This window comes from Lynx rufus, unplaced genomic scaffold, assembly GCF_022079265.1.
Source record: "Lynx rufus isolate CCGP_SWC_20201006 ecotype Redwood Valley unplaced genomic scaffold, mLynRuf1.p SCAF_3, whole genome shotgun sequence".
NCBI lineage: Eukaryota > Metazoa > Chordata > Mammalia > Carnivora > Felidae > Lynx > Lynx rufus.
This window is the reverse complement of record NW_025814845.1, coordinates 164,245,175-164,268,973: the sequence shown is the minus strand read 5'-3', so window position 1 is coordinate 164,268,973 and position 23,799 is coordinate 164,245,175. Positions and strand designations below refer to the sequence as shown.

At 36.0% G+C, this 23,799-nt stretch overlaps 1 protein-coding gene across 1 annotated transcript in view; it reads right to left on the bottom strand.

Annotated features, from left to right (window-relative positions):
- The window catches only part of PSD3 (pleckstrin and Sec7 domain containing 3), a 553,196-nt gene that overhangs the window by 164,082 nt on the left and 365,315 nt on the right, over positions 1-23,799 (bottom strand). The window contains exon 13 of the mRNA XM_047092318.1: positions 16,170-16,363. Coding sequence (XP_046948274.1) covers positions 16,170-16,363 — 194 coding nt within the window. The remainder of the gene's footprint in view (positions 1-16,169; positions 16,364-23,799) is intronic.

The following is a 23,799-nucleotide window of genomic DNA, read 5'->3' as shown; positions in this document are numbered from 1 at the left end:
GGGCTGCCCTCCAGGCACTGCTCCTTGTTTGACCTGTATCAACAGCTCAAAGGCTTCATTATGCACCCAGCTCCCACAGTGCAGCAAAATGGAAAAGGGGAGGAGACCTTAGCATATTTTTAAAATAATTGCTTTGCTTTGCCTCCACTTAAAGAGTCTTTATGTAACAGGAGGAAACAACTGTCTTCTGGAAATAAGAAAACCATTTCAATTTTATTATCTTTTAATTATAGTGTCACTGTTCCAATGTTACACAATAGGAAAGAATTCTGCCTGTACTGCCATTATAAATTCTATTTTCAGAATGTGTGACTCAGAATAACTCAAATTGGATATGTGGGACTAAATTTCCAAAACTTTTTCTGACAGGGTTTACTGTGTAAACCCTTATAAAGTGAGTAAACCTCCCTACCTTCTCAAGATACTACCAAACACTCCTTAAACAAAAAGTAGTTAAATGAGATTAAAAATATGAACTGAATGTGGTTCTCACTTTCTTACAAAGTAATCCACATTTCAATATTTCAAATTAGAAACAAATCTCATGTGGGTAAAGTCATTGAATAATCTATGCTGGAAATGCAATGTGATTAAAGTATTTCAAAATTATTAAAGTGATATAGCCACAAAATTATTAGCTACCTTGGTTCACTTCTTCTGAAGTCCTCCCATTCCATTTCCAAAAGAAAGCACCTTTTAGCATTTGAGCTATTACTTTGGGTAAATTTCCATTGCATCGCTAAACAATGTGCTGTCATCATAAACTGTAAAAGAGACAGAGAGGGGGACACAGAATCCAAAGCAGGCTCCAGGCTCTGAGATGTCAGCACAGAGCCCGATGTGGGGCTTGAACCCACAAACTGTGAGATAGTGACCTGAGCTGAAGTCAGACGCCTAACCGACTGAGCCACCCAGGTGCCCCATCTCCTCTCCACTTTTACTTCTCACCTTTTTTCATCCATCCTCTTACAGAGTCAAGGTGGACAATATTTATATTCTAGGTGTAGCCATAATTAAATCTTTCACATTTCTAACTGTAAAAAGCAATCAAAATTCTATTATTGTGGTGAAGTTTTAAAATGTTATATTGTAGTGATGGTACTTACAAATTTTTGGTTTTTGGGTTTTCTAACTGTTCTTTTTCTCACACAGATTTCAAGTAAAATACCAACTATTTCTAAATTTCCCATGCAATCAAGTGTTCCATCAAGTTTTTAAAAATTATTTTTTAAGCTTATTTATTTTGACGGGGTGGAGGGGAGAGGAGAGAGAATCCCAAGCAGGCTCTGTGCTGTCAGCAAGTTCATGACCTGAGCTCAAACCAAGAGTTGGATGGTCAACTGATGGAGTCACCTAGGTGTCCCAAGTTTTTAAAAATTATAAAACATTAATGCATCTAAAGTTTATCAACAGCAATAAAGCAAAAAAAATGCCACCTAATTAAAAAAATAAATCAATATAGTTGAATTGCTGGGTACTCATCATTGATTCCATGTGTTCTCTCTGCCAGAGGTAACCACTATTCCATATTTAATTATTTCTATATGTGAATGTATTCCTACTAAAAATAGTACTGTTCTGCATGCTGTAGAATCTTTTTATAAGTGTGTATTCTTCTGCACATTGTTTTTCATTCAACATCATATTTGTGAGTTATCCGTGTGGATACACAGAACTCTAGTTCCTTGCATTTCACTGTTACATAGTTTTCTATTATGTGATATATGAAACCCATCCAATCCCTTGTAAAAGGCCATTTAGGCTGTTTTATTTTCAGCTATTATAACGCTGCTATGAAATTCCTCATTATAAAACTGCAAGTTTCTGTCGATATGTACCTATGCAGGATTGGATAAACTGAGACATAGGTTGAAGTATTTTCAACTCTATTGATGATTGCTAACTATCTTCCAAAGTGGGCATACCACTGATACATTAACAGAGTAGGAGGAGAGTGTTCGTTGCTCTAAATGCTTGCCAATGTCTGGTATCATTCTTTCAAATTCTTGTCAATGTGACATATGTGAAATATTATCTCATCATGTGTTTAATTTGAATATCCTTGATTATTGCTGAGGTTGGGTATCTCTTCATATATTTATTAATCATCTCAACTTCTTTTTCTGTGGTGGTTTGTTCAAATTGTTGCTCATTGTTCTACTGGGTTGTCTTTTCTAATTAATTTAACATTTCTTTATATGTATACTATGGATACTAATCCCTGTAATGTGCTGTGAGTATCTTCTCCCAATATGTGGATTGTCTTTTAACTTTCAAAAGAGTATTTTAATATAAAGAAGATTTTACTTTTGGGGGAGCTTGGGTGGCTCAGTCAGTTAAATGTCTCACTTAGGCTCAGGTCATGATATCATGGTTCGTGAGTTTGAGCCCAGTGTCAGGCTCTGTGCTAACAGCTTGGAGCCTGGAGCCTGCTTCCGATTCTGTGTCTCCCTCTCCCTCTGCCCCTCCCCAGCTCATACTCTGTCTCTCTCTCTCTCTCAAAAATAAGTAAACATTAAAATTTTTTTAAGTCTTTACTTTTAACACAATCATACCTATCAACATATTCTTTCACTGTTTTTGTTTTTCTAAATCTTAAGAAATCTTTCCATACCTAAAGATTACAAAGATACTGTTCCACACCTTCTTCTAAAAGTTTTACATTTTGTCTCTCAAACTTTTACTTTTAATTTACCTGAAACTGATTTTTCTGGTTGGACTGATGTGGAAACACACATACAAACACCCCATCACACCCCACATGCACACTATCACATACTGCCCGACACACCATACCCTCCTATACATTGCATCCACATATCCCCCCACTCAGCACCATTTACTGAAACATTTCTGATGTCGCTAAATTACTGAAATACTTCTTATGACATCTATCAAGTTATAATAAACAATGGCCACTGCTGCTTCTAGGCTCTCTTCTATTCCACTGTCCTATCAATGTCTTGTTATCTGAGAAAATATGTAAGCATGGTCTGAACAGCACTTCTTCCATTCAATTTTGAACATTATGTGTGTAGTACCTTAGCTAACAATGTATGTATTTAAAAATTTATACTGTGGATGCTAGACTGTAATTATTCTCCACATATTACACCTAACTGTAAGCTCCCTAGAGGAGAGAGGCTATGTTTAATATAAATCTGCTGTGTTAGGTACTCGAAGAGTGCTTAATTCACATAGAGAAAAAAAATCATTACTTGCACCTCAGCTTATATAGGCTGTGGTAATAAAAACTAGACAACAACTTCAGTTTTTGCAACACTGATACTACTAAAATACAAAGACAGCACTATGTATGATTCTATTCACCTGCTTGTTCCCATCTCTTGTGTGCTACATCAGTCTAAATGGGGGACAGGTATGGGGGTCACAATCTCAAAGACTCTAGGGCCAGAAAAGTAGCAATTATTGTCAGAGAAGGCCTGGTAAAGGGAATTGTAGAAACTATGGTCAACAAGAAAATGCCTAACTAAATCATGCAATTCAGTTTATATAAAAGGGCTGTGTTGGCCAAGGAACAAAATTCTCAGCCCCTGCTGGCTCTAGTTTGAGGCCTCTAGTCATCTAAATACATGTGACATAGTGACAGACTGTCCCTGACTACACAAAAAAATGCAGAAATTAAATATTTCATAAGCATATTTTCTCTTAGGCACTGATTTAAACAATATGTTGTAATTAGTTTGCTATAATCAGATTTTACTCCTATCAGGTGCTCTGCTATTCTCTACTACAGGCTTAGTTAAGATGTTAAATATCCATTTCCTCCTTAACAAAATGTAGATACTAATAATATCTACTTCCTAGAGTGAAGATTAAATGAATTAATGCACAATGTGCTTAGGATAAAGCTTTAATAGTGATTATCACTTTTACCACTTTATCACTTGATTATCACTGTTATCATCCTCATTTTTTGAACATTTAAAATTTTGAATATCTTGTCTACCTTTCTTGATTTACCTTTAATACCTTTCTTGATTTCCACAAATTTCCCACATCAGACTAATAAAACTAAGAGGTTATACTGAATTTTGTATTTTACTTTGACAAATTCAGAAGATAGTTTGCTTTCCAAATTTGACCTGTCAATACTTTACCTTATTGTCAGATTTAATAAGTCTGATAAACACATATACTTCATAAAATATACAACATTTGCTTTCAATCATGATTTGTCTCCTCCAGTTAAAATTTCTGAGTTGAGCTTATTTTTAAAAAGCTAAATAAATTAATTAAATGAAGCAAAGGAAACTTCTAAGGTTTTTAGAATGCTTATGAGCAATTCCAGATACATCTGACAAACTGAGTCCTTAGAGTTAACTAAACAGTGAAAGATACCAAATATTGAGTCAGACAAGAGGTCCTTTAGAGACAAATTAATCAGGGTTTTAATCTCCCCATAGTTTTAACCAAAATCTTCACTTATTAAAAATTTTTGGTAATATCTGTATCAGAGTAATAGCTATAATATCAGAGCACCTGGATATGTTTACATACACACACACACACACACACACACAAATACATATATATGTATATATACACACACAGACACAAATATATACAAATGGATATATACATATATATGTGTATATATACACACACATATATACATATACATATATATATATATGTATGTATATAAATACAATATAGTTCTAGGTACACTGAACATGATAACCCAAATAAAGTGTTTATAGACTTTGGAAAATATGTCAAAAAGGTGTCATTACACAGATACCTCAAAAATTATTTGAAGCCCTTATTCCAAGAAAGCTCCACTGTTGTTACTTTTTTAATGTACTGGAAGTTAAAAATGATCTATTTCAAAACACACCAGACATTAGTAACATAAAGTATATTCTGAATTTACTTATAGTGATCACCTCTTAAAAGAAAAAGGCAAATGGTTCAGAAGCAGTTCAGCCATTCCAGTACATTTCCAAGAAGCAGCAGCAGTCTATCACTGAGAAAAACCAGTTCAAACGGATATGATTTAAAGTCCAACAAGTAGGAGGTAGGGAGAGCATGGAGATTAGCTGGAAAGCAAACAACTCCTTTCTGAATCTCCAAATACATATCTAACGAGTTCAATTGTACTCAAAGGCTTAGAATTCCTTATCACTTTCATAGCTCAGTAAATATTAAGTCTTGAGATCTGAGACAACTAGAAAGAAATTTCTTTTTTTTTTTAAATTTTTTTTAACATTTATTTATTTTTGAGACAGAGAGAGACAGAGCATGAATGGGGGAGGGTCAGAGAGAGAGGGAGACACAGAATCCGAAACAGGCTCCAGGCTCTGAGCGGTCAGCACAGAGCCCGACGCGGGGCTCGAACTCACGGACCGCGAGATCATGACCTGAGCTGAAGTCAGACGCTTCACCGACTGAGCCACCCAGGCGCCCCTAGAAAGAAATTTCTTAACAAAAGGGATCAGTCATCAATTTAGTTCTCCTTATGCCTATGAAAAATTAACTGTTACAAAAACTGCTCCCCTGTCATAAGAACTAGAAAACAGAACAACACATATAAAACAAAAGTTTTCAGATTGTATAATAGGCAGCTTTGAATAGATTCCAAAGAGAAAGGAACAAATGAGGTAGGTAATCCCAGATTACTGCTTGGAACAAATAGCTAAGATCCAGTAGTGAGAGAGGGTACCAAAACAGAACTTGGAAGTCATGCTAAGTTTGGTATGGCTGAGGTGGCTAGAACTGTCCAGCAGAGGGAAAGCTACACAAGAGGATAGCTCTGGAGATTTACAGAATTAATTCCCAGGTCTTGGCTAGAGCACTAACCTGAGTGCATGTGAAAGTAAATTATCCAAGGTGTTGGAAAGAACTACCAAAAAGTAGTGGAATAAACAATTTCAAAAGCTCACATAGGGCTGAGAATAGTCTGTGCTCTCATCAGACAGAGTACAGAAAGACTTTGCAAAACTAGGGCAATGGAGTCTAAATAATGCTTTAGTATGAAGCTAAATAAATCCCAGAATAAAGGCTGCTTTGGATCCATCATAACTAAGGGTAACAGCAAGCCTCTAAAGGATTCAGTTATTTTACAAGTTACTTATCCATACAATAGAATCCAGTATTCTTTAAAGTAATATAACTAAATCTAGTCTTCCAAAATGTCACATGTCTGGTATTCAAATAAAAATTACTAGGAATACAAAGATAAAGAAAAGTATAACCCAGAGGCAGCAGAACAATTAAAGTAACAGTCTGGAAATGAAAGAGAAGGGAAATCAAAGAGAAGAACCTTAAGATACCTATTGTAAATATGACAAATATGCTCAAGGATATTAAGAAAAACACAATCTTGATAATGAGAGAAATGGAGGATAGAAAAGATTCATGATGCAGTTTCAAAAGTAAGAATACTATATACACAATGATAAATACTGTTGTAAACTTGAAGACACAGCAATAAAATGTTACTAAAATAAAGTCCTGAAACTACATAAAAGATTTGGAAAAAACTGAACAGAGCCTTAAAGAACCTTTCATGTAATACCAAGTAGTCAAATATACAGGAAACTAGAGTCCCAGAAAGAGGGGTGGGTGCCATAGAAATAAAGGCTAAAAGATATCCAAAATTGGTTAAAAATATAAACTGATGAATCCAAGAACGTCAACCACCAGACAAGGAAAAAGAAAACCACATTAAGACAGCTCATAATAAAACTGCTGAAAATCAAAAAGAAAAAGAAAAGTCACCAAAGCAGTCAGAAGGAGGAAAAAAAAAACATGCTAAGTACAGAGGAACAAATAATGTCAGCAGGCATTTTGCCTGAAATCACACAGGGCATTGAACAATGGAATGTTTTTAAATTACTGAAGGAAAAGGAAAACACTGCCAAATAATTCTACAACCAGTAATCATAAATTCCTAAAATTAAGATGCAGTGTACATTAAAAATTTTTTTAATTAATTTATTTTAAGAGAGACAGAGCACAAGCAGGGAAGGAACAGAGAGAAAGGAAAAGAGAGGGAATCCCAAGCAGATTCCATACTACCAGCACAGAGCTCTATCTCACCAAACTGTGAGATCATGACCTGAGCTGAAATCAAGAGCCAGACATTCAACCAACTGAACCACCCAGGCACCCTTGCATTGCACATTTTTTTTTAAAACCAATAAAACATGAGAACATTTCTTGCTAGCAGGACTTTACTATTAAGACATATTAAAGGAAATTATTTAAGAAAAAAAGATACTAAGTGGAAATTTGGAAAATCAAAGGGAAACTTAGTATCCCAGAAATAGTTAATGTGTGGGTGAAGGTAAAAATCACATTTCTATTTAAAGCAAAAATAATCACCATGTACTAGGAGTTTTACAACATATACACAAGTAAAACATATGACAGTAGCACAAATGCTAGGAAAAGAGAAAAGAAAATAGCCTGTTGTAAGGGTCTCAAACTACACGTGAAGTAGTAAAATTTGAAAACAGACTGTGACAAGTTATAGTGTAAATCCAAAAACAATCATTAAAATTATTAAACAAAGAGCAAAGACAATACACCAATATTGAAGAAAGAATCACACACACACACACACACACACACACACACACACACACACAAATCTTAAACAAGGCAGGAAAACACTCTAGTTAAAACACAGAGATTGTAAATTGATAAAAAGCAAGACATCAATATGCTGTATACAACAATTTTAAAGACAAAATTATAGATTAAAAAGCTAGAAAAAAAATCTAAATATCACACAGAAACTAAAAAGAAAGGGAGAGTTACTATGTTAATCTAAGACAAAGTGGATTTCAAAATAAGTAAGACCAGGAATGAGGGGGATCATTTCATGAGAAAGGAATCATTTTATCAAGAGGATATAACATGCATAGCTAGGAGGAATGCAAAATGGTACAGAGACACTTTGGAATAGTTGGGAAGTTTCTTATGAAGTTAAACATATACTTAGCATACACCACAGCAATCTCTCAATCTCACTCCCTTATTCCAAGGTAATTTTTTTTCCTTTTTTCAAATTTTTATCTAAACTCCAGTTAGTTAACAGACAATGTAATATTAGTTTCAGCTGCAGAATTTACTGATACATCACTTACACACAGCAGCCAGTGCTCATCACAAGGGCACTCCTTGATACCCATCATCCATTTAACCTGTCCACAAACCTACCTCACCTCCAACGAACATCAGTTTGTTCTCTATAGTTAAGAGTCTGTTTTATTTCCCCCCCCTCTATGTTCATTTGTTTTCTTTCTTAAATTCCACATGAGTGAAATCAGACAGTATTTGTCTTTCTCTGATGGACTTACTTTGCTTAGCCTGATTCTCTCTAGCTCCATCCATGTGGTTGCAAAGACAAGATTTCATTCTATTTTTGGCAGAGTAATATTCCATTACATACATATACCACTTCTGTATCCATTAGTCAGTTGATTGCCATGTGGGCACTTACCATAATTTGGCTATTGTTGACAATGTGCTATAAATACTGTGGTGCATGTACCCCTTTGAATCAGTAGTTTTGTATCCTTTGGGTAAATACCTAGTACTTCAACTGCTGAATCATAGGGTATTTCTATTTTTAACTTTTTTTTTGAGAGAGAGAGAGATAGAGAGAGAGACAGAGTGAGCAAGACTGGAGGAGGGGTAGAAAGAAGGAGACAGTATCCAAAGCAGGCTCTGCTCCACCAGTTTGGAGCCCAATGTGGAGCTTGAACCCAGGAACTGTGATATCATTACCTGAGCTGAAACCAAGAGCTGATCAATCAACAAACTGAGCCACCCAGGTGCCCTTCTATTTTAACTTTTTGAGGAACCTCCATAATGTTTTCCTCAGTGGCTGTTCCAGTTTGCATTCCCAACAGTGTAATGGGGATTCCCTTTCTCAGTAAACTCAAAACATCTGTTGTTTGCTGTGTCATTAATTTTAGTCATTCTGACAGGTGTGACGTGATACCTCAATGCACTTTTGATTTGTATTTCCCTGATGATGAGTGATGTTGAACAACTTTTCACGTGTCTGTTGGCCTTCTTTGGAAAAATGTCTACTCATGTCTTCTGCTCATTTTTTGACTGGATTATTTGTGTTTTGGGTGTTGAGTTTGATAAGTTCTTTATAAATTTTGGATACTAACGTTTTATCAGATACATCACTTGCAAATATCTTCTCCCATTCCAAAGATTGCCTTTTAGTTTTATTGATTGTTTCTTTCACTGTGCAGAAGTTTTTATCTTGATGAAGTCCCAATAGTTTATTTTTGCTTTTGTTCCCCTTGCCTCAGGAGACTTATCTAGTGCAAAGTTGCTATGGCTGATGTCAACAAGGTTACTGTCTGTGTTCTCTAAGATTTTAATAGTTTCCCACCTTACAATTAGGTCTTTTAGCCATTTTAAATTTATTTTTGTGTGTGATGTAAGAAAGTGGCCCAGTTTCACGCCTTTGCATATTGCTGTCCAATTTTCAGAACACCATTTGTTGAAGAGAATTTTTCCCATTAGATATTCCTTCCTGCTTTGTTGAAGATGAAATTGCCATATTGTTGTGGTTCATTTCTGGGTTTTCTATTCTGTTCCACTGATCCATGTGTCTGTTTTTATGCCAGTACCATAGTGTCCTGATCACAACAGCATTGCAATATAACTTAAAGCCTGGAATTGTGATGCTTCCAATTTGCTTTTCTTTGTCATGACTGCCTTGGCTATTCAGGGTCTTTTGTGGTTCTAGACAAGTTTTAGAATTGTTTATTCTAGCTCTATGAAAAATGCTGGTGGTATTTTGATAGAGATTGCATTAAATGTGTAGACTGCTTTGGGTAGTAGACATTTTAACAAGTTTGTTCTTCCAATTAATGATCACAGAACATCTTCATTTCTTTGTGTCCTCTTCAGTTTCTTTCATCAGTGTTTTATAGTTTTCAGAGTACAGATCTTTTACCTCTTGAGTAGGTTTATTTCTAGTATCTTAGGGTTGTTGGTGCACTTGTAAATGGAATCCATTCCTTGATTTCTCTTTCTGCTGCTATATTATTGGCGTATAGAAATACAAAAGATTTCTGTGCCTTGATTTTGAATCCTATGACTTTACTGAATTCATGTTTCAGTTCTAGCAATTTTTTGATGGAGTCTTTCGGGTTTTCTATATGGAGTATCACATCATCTGCAAAGACTGAAGTCTGACTTCTTCCTTGCTGATGTGGATGCCTTTTATTTATTTTTGTTTTCTGAATGCTGTGGCTAGGACTTTCAGGACTATGTCAAAGTAACAATGGTGAGAGTGGACATCCCTATCTTGTTCCTGACTGTAGAGGAAATTATCTCAGTTTTTCCCCACTGAAGAAGATATTAGCTGTGGTTTTTTCGTATATGACCTTTATTATGTTGTTATGTTCTCTCTAATAACCCTACTACATTGAGGGTTTTTATCACGAATAGATATTGTACTTTGTCAAATGTTTTTTTTTTGCATCTGTTTAAAAGATCATATGGTTCTTATCCTTTCCTTTATTAATGTGGTGTATCATGATGATTGATTTACAAATACTGAACCACCCTTGCAGTCCAGGAATAAATCTCACTTGATCATGGGGATTCTTTTAATGTACTGTTAGATTTGGTTTGCTGCTATTTTATTGAGACTTTTTACATCCATGTTCATCAGGGACATTAACCTCTATTTCTCTTTTAGTGGAGTCTTTATCTGGTTTTGGTATCAGGGTAATTCTGGACTCATAGAATGAATTTGGAAGTTTTCCACCCTCTTCTATATTTTGGAATAGTTTGAGAGGAATAGGTATTAACTCTCTTTTTAATGTTTGGTAGAACCCACCTGTGATGCCACTTGGCCCTGGAATTTGTTTGTCGGGAGAGTTTTGATTATTAATTCAATTTATTTTCCAGTTATTGGTCTGTTCAGTTTTCTATTTCTTCCTATTTAAGTTTTGGTATGATATCTTTCTAGGAATTTATCCAATCTTCAAGGTTTTCCAATTTGTTGGCATGTAATTTTTCATAATATTCTCTTACAATTGTTTGTATTCTGTAGTGTTGGCTGTTAATTTTCCTCTTTTATTTTTATTTTATTTTGGTCCTTCCTTTTTTTCTTTTCTTTTTTTTTTTTTGATAAATCTGGCTAAGAGTTTATCAATGTTACTAACATTTTCAAAGAAATCCCTAGTTTCATTGGTCTGCTCCATTGTTTTTTTAGTTTCTATACCATTTATTTCTGCTTTAATCTTTATTATTTACCTCCTTCTACTGGCATTAGGCTTCATTTGTTGTTCCTTTTCTACTTCCTTTAGGTGTAGGATTAGGTTTTTCATTTGAGATTTTTCTTGTTTCTTGAAGTAGGCGTGTAGCACTGTATACTTCCACCTTAGGACTGCTTTTCCTGCATATCCCAAAGGTTTTGGACCACTGTGTTTTCATTTTCATTTGTTTCCAAGTATTTTTTAAATTTCTTCTTTGATTTCCTGGTTGACTCATTCATTGTTTAGTAGCATGTTGTTTAACCTCCAGTATTTGTTGTCTTTTCATAGTTTTTCTTGTGATTGACATCACGTTTCATAGTGTTGTGGTCAAAAAAGATGCATGGTATGATCTCAATCTTTTTGTACTTTTTGAAGTCTCATTTGTGACCTAGTATGCGATCTATTCAGGGGAATGTCCCATGTGCACTTGAAAATAATGTGTATTCTGGTGTTTTAGGATGGAATGTTCTGAATATATCTGTTAAGTCCATCTGGTCCAGTATGTCATTCAAATCCATTGTTTCCTTGTTTAATTTTTTTCCACAGATGATCTGTTCACTGATATAAGTGGGTGATAAAGTCTCCTCCTCTTATTGTATTATTATCAAGGGGTTGCTTTATGTTTGTTATTAATTGTTTTATACACTTGGGTGCCTCCATCTTGGGTGCATAATAACTTCCAACTGTCAGATCTTTTTGGATAGACTCCTTTATTATGATATAGTGCCCTTCTTCATCTTTTGTTATAGTCTTTGGTTTAAAGTGTACCTTGTCCTATATAAGTATTGCTACTCCAACTTTATTTAGGTGTCCACTTGCATGATAAATATTTCTCCATCCTGTCACTTTCAAGGCACAGTTGTGTTAGGTCTAAAAGGAGTCTTTTGTAGGCAGCATATAGATGGGTCTTGTCTTTTTATCCAATCTGACACCCTATGTCTTTTGATTTGAGCATTTAGTCCATTTTCACTCAGAGTAACTATTGATGGATATGTATTTAATGCCGTTTTATTCCTTCTTTTGTCATGGTTTCTGGAGATGTTCTCTTCTTTCTTGTTTTTGTCACTTTGGTCTTTCCTTTCTACTCAGTTCCCTTTAAGTTTTCTTGCAGGGCTGCTTTAAACTCCATTAGTTTTTGTTCATCTGGGAAACTCTACCTTTCCTTCTATTCTGAATGATAGCCTTGCTAGACAGAGTATTCTTGGCTGCAAAATTTTCCCATTCAGAACTTTGAATACATCATGCCAGTCTCTCCTGACTTGGGAAGTTTCTGTTGAGAAATCTGCAGCGAGCCTTATGGGTTTCCCTTGTAGGTTAGGGACTTCTTTTGTCTTGTTGCTTTTAAGATTTTTTTTTCTTAATCACTATATTTTGCAAATTTAATTATAATGCCTTAGTACTGGCTTACTTTTGTTGATTTTGATGGGAGGTTTCTGTGCCTCCTAGGATCTAGAGAAATTTTCTGCCCCCTTTTCTCTCTTCTACTGAGACTCCTATAATATGAATGTTATTATGCTTGATGGAGTAATTGAGTTCCCTAAGTATATTCTCATGTTGCATAATTCTTCTTTCTCTGTTTTATTCAGCTTCACTATATTTCATTATTTTATCTTCTACATTACCTAGTTGTTTCTCTGCTTCTTCCATCCTTGTGTTCATTGCATGAAGCTTGTTTTGAATGTTACTGCATTTTTCATTTCTGTTTTTAACTCTTTTATCTCTGTGGTAAGGACATGCATGAAGTCTTCCATTATTTTCTCAAGCCCAGTAAGTATCCTTATGATTGTTGCTTTAAATTCTCCATCAGGTATGTTACTTATATCTGTTTCTCTTAGATCTCTGGCCATGGCCTTGTCTTCTCCTTTCATCTGGGCTAAATTCCTGTCTTGGCATTTTATCTAAGTTTCTATCCTCTTCTGTATATTAGAAAACTCCATTAGGTTTCCTGCTTCTAAGAATAATGGCTTTATGAAAGAGATCATATAGTGCCCAGGGCCTGGTACTTCAGAGTGTGATGTGTGCACTCTGCTGTTCTTTTCTGGCTGCTGTATCCTTCAGGCCAGTTGTCTGTCTTGCCTGCAGTTGACAGTGTTTGGTCTTTGGCCAGAATCAAGTTTTAACTAGGTATATTCTGGTCTGCTTGCTAAATGAGATATGATACTACTTCCACCTGAACTAAAGTCCTAGAGAATTCTCTGGTTGGGAGCCATGGTGTGGGCAGGGGTTTCTGCTGGTGTTCTATGGAAAGGGAACCATGCTAGGATGGGAGAAAGCTTGACCAAGAAGGGCAGTAGTGTCAGAGCCCAGGGGTGTGGGGCTTGGTATAAGTAGGTTAGGCAGCCAGTGTTGATGCTATGCTGCTTCCCACAAATGGCTCTGTGTTTATGCTGAGGGCAGGGGAGGGAAATGGCACCAGCCAGCTCCTTTCTTCAAGGAAAGGAGTCCCTGTGCATGCTTTCTATCAGGAAAGCAAGCTGAGAAGAGTGAATAATCTCCCCTCTGTGTGTTCTAGGTGTGTTTCAGATTGCTGTATCCACACTGTCTGCCTCCAGGTTGTTAGCCTGTGGTGCCCTCTGAGCTGTATCACAGCCAAGCCTGCTAGTCTTAAAACTCCAGGCTTTAGGGATGTGGTGTGGGCAGGGGCCTGTCACTGGTCTTCCAGGGGAGGGTCCCACCTAGGCAGAAATTCTTAGGTTGCTAAAAAGACAAAAGTCCTATGTCATACTGTCCTAATCAATCTGAAGTACTCAAAGGAGTTAACTAAGGCTTTAAAGTAGTTATATTGGCAGAAAAACCTAGTGTGATATAAGAGTTCTGTCTCAACTGCTAAGCAACTCCTAGATTTTGTACCTATACTCATATAAAAGTGGGCTAATAAGGGAGTAGAGCTTCCAGCAAGGGAATTTTCTCCAATAATCCTCCAAGATGGCACAGGGAAACATGAAACAAAGAAAATGTCATTGATAGGCTGAATCTGGGGACTCTTTGGAATAAGCTAACCAATTATGTCAATCCATCGCTAGGGAAGGGACTCAATGAAAAAAGACTCAATTAGGTTAACTTTGTTATCCTTATGAGGCAGAATGTAGAAAATTACATGGAATAAGTGATAGCTATCTTGCTATTTTTGCTTTTTTGAACTGTTATTTTAAATTGCAGTTATTCTGTTTTTTGCTTCTATTACTTTACATGAAGTATGTCAGACATTTGTATATTTTTAATTTAGCCTATAAGTGAATTTACATCCCTATCTGAGACAAAATGGACACCAATCAGCTAATTTTAATCTTGGAGATGAGAGTCACTTCTAGGCACGGCATGTGGGACAGAGAATGAGTGTATCTGTGGTTATAAATGGAAAACTGTACTAGGTTCAGCAAAAGCACCATTTGAACTGGATGGAGAAAGGGTGTGTGTGTATGCTGGCAACAAAGAAATGAATACCATTGTTTTATCTACCAAAAAGACCCCCTTTTCTGTACTTTATTCATTCTTGAGGGAACTTTTCTATTTGCATTCAACCAAGTGTGTGCTGTCAATCACAGTATTCCATCCCTCTGTAATACAAATCAGAATCTTGCCACATAATATACTAAATTCAAAGTTAGGAAACAAGAATACTTTGGTGACAAAATTGAACACATAAAGTAATGCTGCTAATAATTATGTATCTAGCCATGTGAAAGAGCCCTGTTGTAAGGAATACAGGTGACATGCACTATAATGCAGAGACAATACAATAAAGTGTCCTGGTGATAATTCTTCATTTTAAGTGTGGCCTTGCCCTTTTTTCATAAGCCAGTCAGATTTGCTGTCACTTGCAACTACAAGAGTCCTGACACAATTCTCTTAGAAAAAATCAAGTAGTCTAGTAGGCTAGTATATAGAGTGCACAGGAAATATGGTAGAGGTACTCCTAAGAAACTTGGAAAAACTGAGAAACTTAGTCAGCATCTTAAGTCAGTTCCAAAGCCACTCTATTACAGTCTTTCTCTTGACTGTAACCTAACAGAAAGTACTACCACAGTAAGAAAAAGTCACAGATGGAAATAGTGGTAATGTCCATCCAAGCACTACATGTTTGCATCTGTAGGTAGGTAAGGATACTCTAAAGGTTTAACCTACTAATTGTGAGCATACATACCAGCTTACCTTAGCCTGTCCAACTATATCAAATTGCTATTTCACTCTACATAGGCTATTCTAAGCACAGAAACATACTTCATTTCTTTCAAATTTCAAACACTATTATCTGTTATAGGTAACTATGTCTCATACTTCACAAAGCTATCAGATGGGACTCTAATTTCCCAATACTAATTATACCATGCATGCCTATCGCTTCTCGGCCTTTTGGCTAAGATCAAGTGTATACCATGCATGCCTATGTTGCACCTATCCATCTTCCACAAAGGCCAATCATTCAAATGTGCATAGACTGCAATTCTTTCCCTTCCTGTTTTGTTTCTGGGATCTTACATTATTGATTATTCTATGTGTTATAAATTAATTCTTCCCCACAACCATGAGAGATGTAAACTCCATGAAGACAGATACCTTTTCCATCGTATTCATTGCTATATTTTTGATGCCTAGCACATAGTAAGTACTCAAAATTATTTGTTGAAGGCAAGAGTAAATAAATGAATAAAAAGCTAGAAAGGAATAATCTGTAAGAGGTCTTCCATTTCTGAAGTTCTATAATTCTACTTGGAGAAGATCAAGTGTGACAATGGATTTCTGAGGGTTAGAGGCATCATCAAACTTCAGTAATACTTTTCTAGACAAACCTAATATAATTTTTCTTTATCCTTGACTTTACTTCAGATAAATTCACTTTAAATTTTGAACCTCAAGATGAAATAATTAAAATAGAAAATGACAATAACAAATTATGCTTACTCTTCTTCCCATCCATATCTGCATGGATTTTCCGAGCCAAGAATCCACTTTTGTATACAGCAGCATTTGGGTCATGAGGAATGTCTAAGAATGGGTTGGTAGTACTCCCAATACGACTGATGGTCTTTGGATGTGTTCCATTAGCCTTCTCATCAGTTCCTTCAGTTGGAGATTTTTTTTTCTCCTCATCATCTCTAAAGGGAGAAAACACAGTTTGAGCACCTAACACAATATTCAATGAACAAAGTTATTTAGTGTAATAAACTATCATGTTTTCCAATAGTCCATCAGTCTTGATAAAAACACTATAATAAGAGCTATCACTTACTGTGTGTCTGTGTCAAATATTAATGATCATAAAGATCTTGTAAGATGGATATTAGTATCCTATATTACAGATAAGGAAGCAAACTCAGAGAGTTTAAATAAATTCCCAAGGCCACAGATCTAGTAATCAAAGAGAGATGGTAAGGTAATGATTGCAAAATCTCTAAAGCCTTTGCTCTTTCTACCCACTACCTTCATACCTGTCTTCTTTCAAAAGAGTGAGGATTCTTTTGCTGAAATCATGATTTTGATTTTGATTTTTACATGTTTTAGCACATCGCCAAGTACACAGAATACAATGAATAATTTTAGATTAAGTACAATGAATAATACTGAACTATATCCACCAAATAATCTCTTATATTGAAACTCCCAGTAAAGCTATCAATGTGGTAGGATGGTGGTGTCATTTAGTACTTTGGCATCTTCTAGCTACAATTTTCTCAACTGCCATAAAAATGTGGGGCACCACTGAGAAAACCAATTGCCCAGTCTTTTGTGAATCTCTGTTCCTTCAAGCAGGGCAAATCTTTTAATGTACACTTAGTATGAAGTTTGCAGAAAATGGATGCTTACATTCAATTAATAAAGAGGAGTGAAATGAAGATGAAAGCTAATAGACTGATAAACTGCTGAAAAACACAACACCAAATTAAGAACATTTGTCTTATTTCACCTGTTTCAATTTCTTGGCTTACCTTTGTTTTTACTGTTTATTAGACACTCATGATTAAAGATTTTTGATTAAAACTTCAAAATAACCACCACGAAAATATATTTAAAATAAACCACAAAATTAACAATTATCAAAGTTGCGCATTTGGTGATCAAATTAAAAATGTGTTTTTTTTTCTCCATTGCTATTTGATTATTTGAAGATAATCTTTTGTCTTCCTGCTTTAAAAACTTTTTATCACTACATTTTGTAAATTTAATTGCAATATGTCTTGGTGTTGGCCGGCTTTTTTGCTTTGGATGGGAGTTTTCTGTCTCCTGGATCTGGATGTCTTTTTCCTTTCCCAGATTAGGGATGTTTTCACCTATTCTTCCCTCAAATAAATTTTCTGCCCCCTTTTCTGTCTTCTTCTTTTGTCACTCCTATAATGTTATTTTGCTTGATTGAACCACTGAGTTCCCTAAGTCCATTCTCATGTTGCATAATTCTTCTTTTGTTCAGCTTCGTTTCTTTCAATTATTTTGTCTTCTAGGTCATTGTTCCTCTACTACTTACAGCCTACTGTTCATTGCATCAAGCATGTTTGTAATCTTGTTTATTGCACTCTTGTCTCTGAATGGTTCTGTTTTCACTTTTTTATTTCTGTGGCAAGGGTCCCCTGGATGTTTTCTACACTTTTTTTAAGCTCAGTGACTATCCTTATAATTGCTGCTTTAAATTCTCAATCATGAATGTTACTTATATCTTTTTCTTAGATATCTGGCTGTGGATGTAATTTGTTCTTTCATTTGGTATAAATTCCTCTATCTTGACATTTTGTCTAAGGCTTTGTCTTTTTTTCTGTGCTAGAAAAGCTAGTTATTTTTCCTGCTTCTGAAAGCAATGGCTCCTTAAGGAAGAGAATATGTAATGTCCTGGACCTGGTGATTCAGGGATTTTCTCTGGTGTGTGCTGTCTCTGCTCTGCTATTGTGCTTTGGCTGCTGTATCCTTCAGGCTGGTCATCTGCAGAGGCTCTCCTTGCCTTCTGTGAGCAGTGTTTGTTCCCTGGTCTGAATGTGGCAAGTTTTATGTAAATTTGCACTGGTCTACTTGTAAAATGAGACCTGACACAACCTCCACAAGAACACTATGGTCAGTAGACATGGTATGGGCAATGGTTTCTGCTGGTCATCTGGGGTTGGGGCCCACCATGCTGGGAATGAGGCATGCTTGCCTCATAAGGGCTGTCCCACCATAATGTAGGGAGTTAGGGCCTGGTGTATGCAAGTTAGGCAGCCAGTGTTGGCAATATGCTACTTCTGGTAGGTGGCTGTGTTTTTGCTGAGGGGTTGGGGATGGAATTGGCACTAGCCAGCTCCTTTGTTCCTGAAGAGATATCTCTGTAAATGTTTCCCATCAGGCACATGCCCCAAGAGTGAATAATCTCCCTCTTGGGTGCCCCAGGCATTTCTCAGATTGCTGCTTCCATGCTGTTGCCTTTGGTTGGTTTGCCTGCCTTCTCTCCAGGAGCAGCACAGTGCCCTATGGACTATATCCCAGGCAAGCATCCTGACCTTTAAAAATCCAGGCTCTTGGGTCACTTGGGAGGCTTAGTCAGTTAAGTATCTGACTTTGGCTCAGGTGATGATCTCAAGGGTCATGGGTTGGAGACCGGTATTGGGCTCTATGCTGAAAGTACAAAGCCTGCTTCAGATTCTCTGTTTCCCTCTCTCTCTGCCCCTCCTCTCTTGCTCTCTTGCTCTTAAAAACAAACATTTAAAAAAAAAATACAGGTTCTAAGCAAGTTCTCATGATATCCAGCCCGTCTTGTTTTCCAAGGCAATGGCTTTGAGGCAATATTCTCCTTGTGTGTTGCTCTCTCTCTCATCCTTTTCTGTGACCACAACTCTCTCCCCTCTGTAGCACCTGGAATCAGTTTCTCCCCTAAACCATATCTCCGTACTTCCTACATTCTTTGATGAGGATTCTTCTCTCCCTTAAGTTGTGGAGTTTGTTGGGTTATTTAGGATGATCTGATAGTTATCTAGTTGTGTTCATAGGACAACATGAGCCTAGGATCCTCCTACTCTGCTGTCATCCTCCTCTCCCTCTGGAATTACTGATTTATGCATGTAAGAGATTTAATTATTTATTCATTTATTTAAAATTAATGGCCACTATTGATTTTCACAAAACTATCTTCCGAAGGCTGCAAAAATCCTGGAAAATCATAATTAGTTACTGTATGGATCAGATTTCCTCTTCTAGGTTGCTTTATTAAAAATTTTTTTGCATGTAGTTGACCATTTAATGTGAGATATTTAAAGTATATAGTATGAGGATTTAATATACATCATGAAAGGGGTCCCTCATTGAGTTAACACACTCCTCACCTCACACTTATATATATATATATACACACATATATATAAATTTATATGTATATATATAAATATATACATATATATAAAATATATATACACACTTATACATATATAAATATGTAAAATTATATGTATATATAAATATATACATATATAAAAAAATATATATATAAATTTTGTGTGTGAAGATATGTAAATTCTATTCTCAGAAAATTTCAACTATTCAATGCACTGTTATCAACTGTACTCAGCATGTTATACATTACTTCCTTAGATTGTATCCATCTTATAACTGAGAAGTTTATATTCTTTTACCACTTGTTCCCTACTTCCCTCACAACTCAACTCTTGAAAGTGACATATTCTTCACTGTTGTAAATTCAACTTTCTTTTAAAATTCCACATATTACAATACAACAAGGGATACCATATAGTATTTGTCTTTCTCTGTCTTCGGTTAGCATAATGGCTTCCAGATTCATTCATGTCTACTACCTATGACAAGATTTCACTCTTTTATAAGGGTGCATAATACTCCATTGTGTATATATAGTTGTATCCATACATCTGTAGATAGACACTTAGGTTTTCCCCATACTTTGGATATTATAAATAATTCTTCTATAAATATGAGAGTACAGGTAATTCTTTCAGATAATTATTTTGTGTTCTTTGGCTATATATTCAGAAGTGGGATTATTGGTAGTTCTATTTTTTTAAAAAAATTTTTTTTCAACGTTTATTTATTTTTGGGACAGAGAGAGACAGAGCATGAACGGGGGAGGGGCAGAGAGAGAGGGAGACACAGAGTCGGAAACAGGCTCCAGGCTCCGAGCCATCAGCCCAGAGCCCGACGCGGGGCTCGAACTCACGGACCGCGAGATCGTGACCTGGCTGAAGTCGGACGCTTAACCGACTGCGCCACCCAGGCGCCCCGGTAGTTCTATTTTTAATTTGTTGAGGAACCTCCATGCTGTTTGCCATAGCAACCATACAGGTTAACATTTCCACAAACAGTGTAAATATCTTTCCCACTTAGTAGGTTGCCTTTTTATTTTGTTAACGGTTTCCTTTGTTGTGTGGAACTATTTAGTTTGATGTGGTCTCACTTAATTTTGCTCTTGTTCCTAAATCTAAAAATTCACTATCAAGACTAATGTCAAAGAGCATAGTCTTTAGATTTTCTTCTATGAGCTTTATGGTTTCAGGTCTTATGTTCAAAGATTTAATCCATTTTGAGTTGATTTTTGTGTAAAGTAGAAGACAGAGGTCCAATTTCATTCTCTTCCATGTGGATACCCAATTTTCCTAAAAACCATTTCTTGGGCACATAATCTTTTCCCCACTGTATACTCTTGGCTGTCCTGTTAAAAATTAATTGAACAAATTCTATGAGTTTATTTCTAGGCTCTCTATTCTGTTCCATTGATCTGTGTGTCTGTTTTTTACATCAGTGCCAAACTGCTGATTACTATAGATTTGTAATATAGTTTGAAATCAGGAATTATAATGCCTCCAGCTTTGTTCTTCTTTCTGAAGATTGCTGTGGTAAGATATCACAAAAAAGAGAACTACAGGCCAATATTTCTCATTAATATGAGAAACTTGTCAACAAAATATTAGAAAAGTAAAGCCAACAATATATTTAAAAAAATTATACACCATGGTCAAGTGGGATTTATTCTGTGCATGCAAGTGTGGTTCAATATTTGCAAAACATTCAACAAGATATGTCACAGCAATAAGAGAAAGGATAAAAAAACACATTTTAATACATGTAGAAAAAGCTTTCTACAAAGTACAATTTTCATTCATGATTAAAATCCTCTGCAAAGTCTGTCTAGAGCTAACATATCTCAATATAATAAAGGCCTCATATGAAAAACCCACAGCCAAAATCATACACAATGGGAAAAAATTGGAGAGCTTTTCTGGTCAGGTGAGGAACAAAACAAGGATGTCCACTTTCACCACTCTTATTCAACATGGTACTGGAAATCCTAGCCACAGAAATTAAACAAAAGAAATAACAGGCATCCAAATTGGCAAGGAAGAAGTCAAACTTTACTATTTACTATTTGCATATGACATGATAGAAACCCTAAAGACTTCACCAAACAACCACCAGAACTGATAAATGAATTCAGTAAATTTGCAGGATACAAAAATCAATTGAATTCCTATACTCTCATAATGAAACAGCAGAAACAGAAATTAATAATTCCATTTAACAGTAAGATACCTAGCAATAAACATAACTAAAAAGGTGAAAGACCTGTACTCTGAAAACCATAAAACATTGATAAAAAGGGGTGCTATGTGGCCAAACTGGTTAAACGTAACTCTTGATTTCGGCTTAGGTCATGATCTCACAGTTCACAGAGTTTGAGCCCTGCATCAGGTTTTGCACTGACAGTGCAGACCCTGCTTGGGATTCTCTCTCTCTCTCTTTGTCCTCCGCACACACTCTATCTCAAACTAAACAAATAAAAATTAAAAAAAAAAACACTGATAAAAGAAATTCAAGACAATGTGAAGAAGTGGAAAGACAATCCATGCTCATGGATTGGAAGAACACATTTTTTTAAATGTTTAAACTACTTAAAGCAATCTACAGATTTAATGCAATGCCTAATAAAATACCACCAGCACTTTCTACAAATCTGGAATTAAGAATCCTTGGGTGGCTCAGTCAGTTAAGCATCCAACTCTTGATTTTGGCTCAGTTTGTGAGATTGAGCCCCACATTGGGCTCTGTGCTGGCAGCGTAGAGCCTACTTGGGTTTCTCTCTCTCCCTCCCCTGCTGTCTCCCTCAAAATAAACACACTTAAAAAAAAAAGAATCCTAAAATTTGTATAGAACCACAAAAGTTTACTCCAAATAGCCAGAGCAATCTTGAAAAAGAAATACAAAACTGGATGTATTACAATTCCAGACTTCAAGTGATATTACAAAGCTGTAGTAATCAAAATAGTATGGTACTGGCATAAATACAGACACGTGGATCAATGGAACATAATAGAAAACTCAGAAATGAACTTAGAACCGTATGATCAATTAATCAACAAGGCAGGAATCAGTATACAATGGGAAAAAGACAGTCATTTTAAAAGTTTTTATTTAAATTCCAGTTAGTCAACACACTGTGTAATATTAGTTCCAGGTGTACAAAATAGTAATTCAACACTTCCATACATGACTCGGTAGTCATCATGCCAAAGTGCACTCCTTCATCCTCATCGCTTGTTTAACCCATCCCCCAATCTGCCTCCCATTCTGGTAACCATCTGTTTGTTCTCTATAGTTAAGAGTCTGTTTCCTGGTTTGCTCCTCTGTTTTCCCCTTTGTTCATTTTTTTTTGTTTGTTTCTTAGATTCTGCATATGAATGAAACCATACAGTGTATATCTCTCTGACTTATTTGATTTAGTATAATACTTTCTAACTCCATCCACGTCATTGCAAATGCAAGATTTCTTTCTTTTTGATGGCTGAGTAATATTCCATAGTGTGTGTGTGTGTGTGTGTGTGTGTGTGTGTGTGCGCACACACACACAATGTCTTCTTTTCATTCATTAGTCAATGAACACTTGGGCTGCTTTAAAATGTGGCTATTATAGATAATGCTGCTGTAAACATCAAAGTGCATGTATCTCTTCCAATTAGTGTTTTTGTATCCTTTGGGTAAATACCTAGGAGTGCAATTCCTGAAACTTAGGCATCTGGTTCTATTTTTTTTAAGGTTTATTTTATTTTTGAGAGAGAAAGAGAGACAGAGCGTGAGTCAGGGAGGGGGAGAGAGAGAGATGGAGACACAGAATCTGAAGCAGGCTCCAGGCTCTGAGCTGTCAGCCCAAAGCCCGATGTGGGGTTTGAGCTCATAGACTGTGAGATCATTACCTGAGCTGAAGTTGGTGCTCAACCAATTGAGCCACCCAGGTACCCCAGGGTAGTTATATTTTAACTTTTTGAAGAACCTGCATGCTGTTTTCTACAGTGGCTGCACCAGTTTGCATATCTACCAACAGTGTGAGATGCTTCCCCTTTCTCTGCATCCTTGCCAATACCTGTTGTTTCTTGTACTGTTAATTTTAGCCATTCTGAGAGGTATGAGGTTATTATCTTATTGTAGTTTTGAGTTGCATTTCCCTGATGATAAGTGAGGCTGAGCATAATTTCATGTGTCTGTTGCCCATCTGTATATCTCCTTTGTAAAAATGTCCATGTCTTCTGCCCATTTTTTAACTGGATTATTTGCTTCT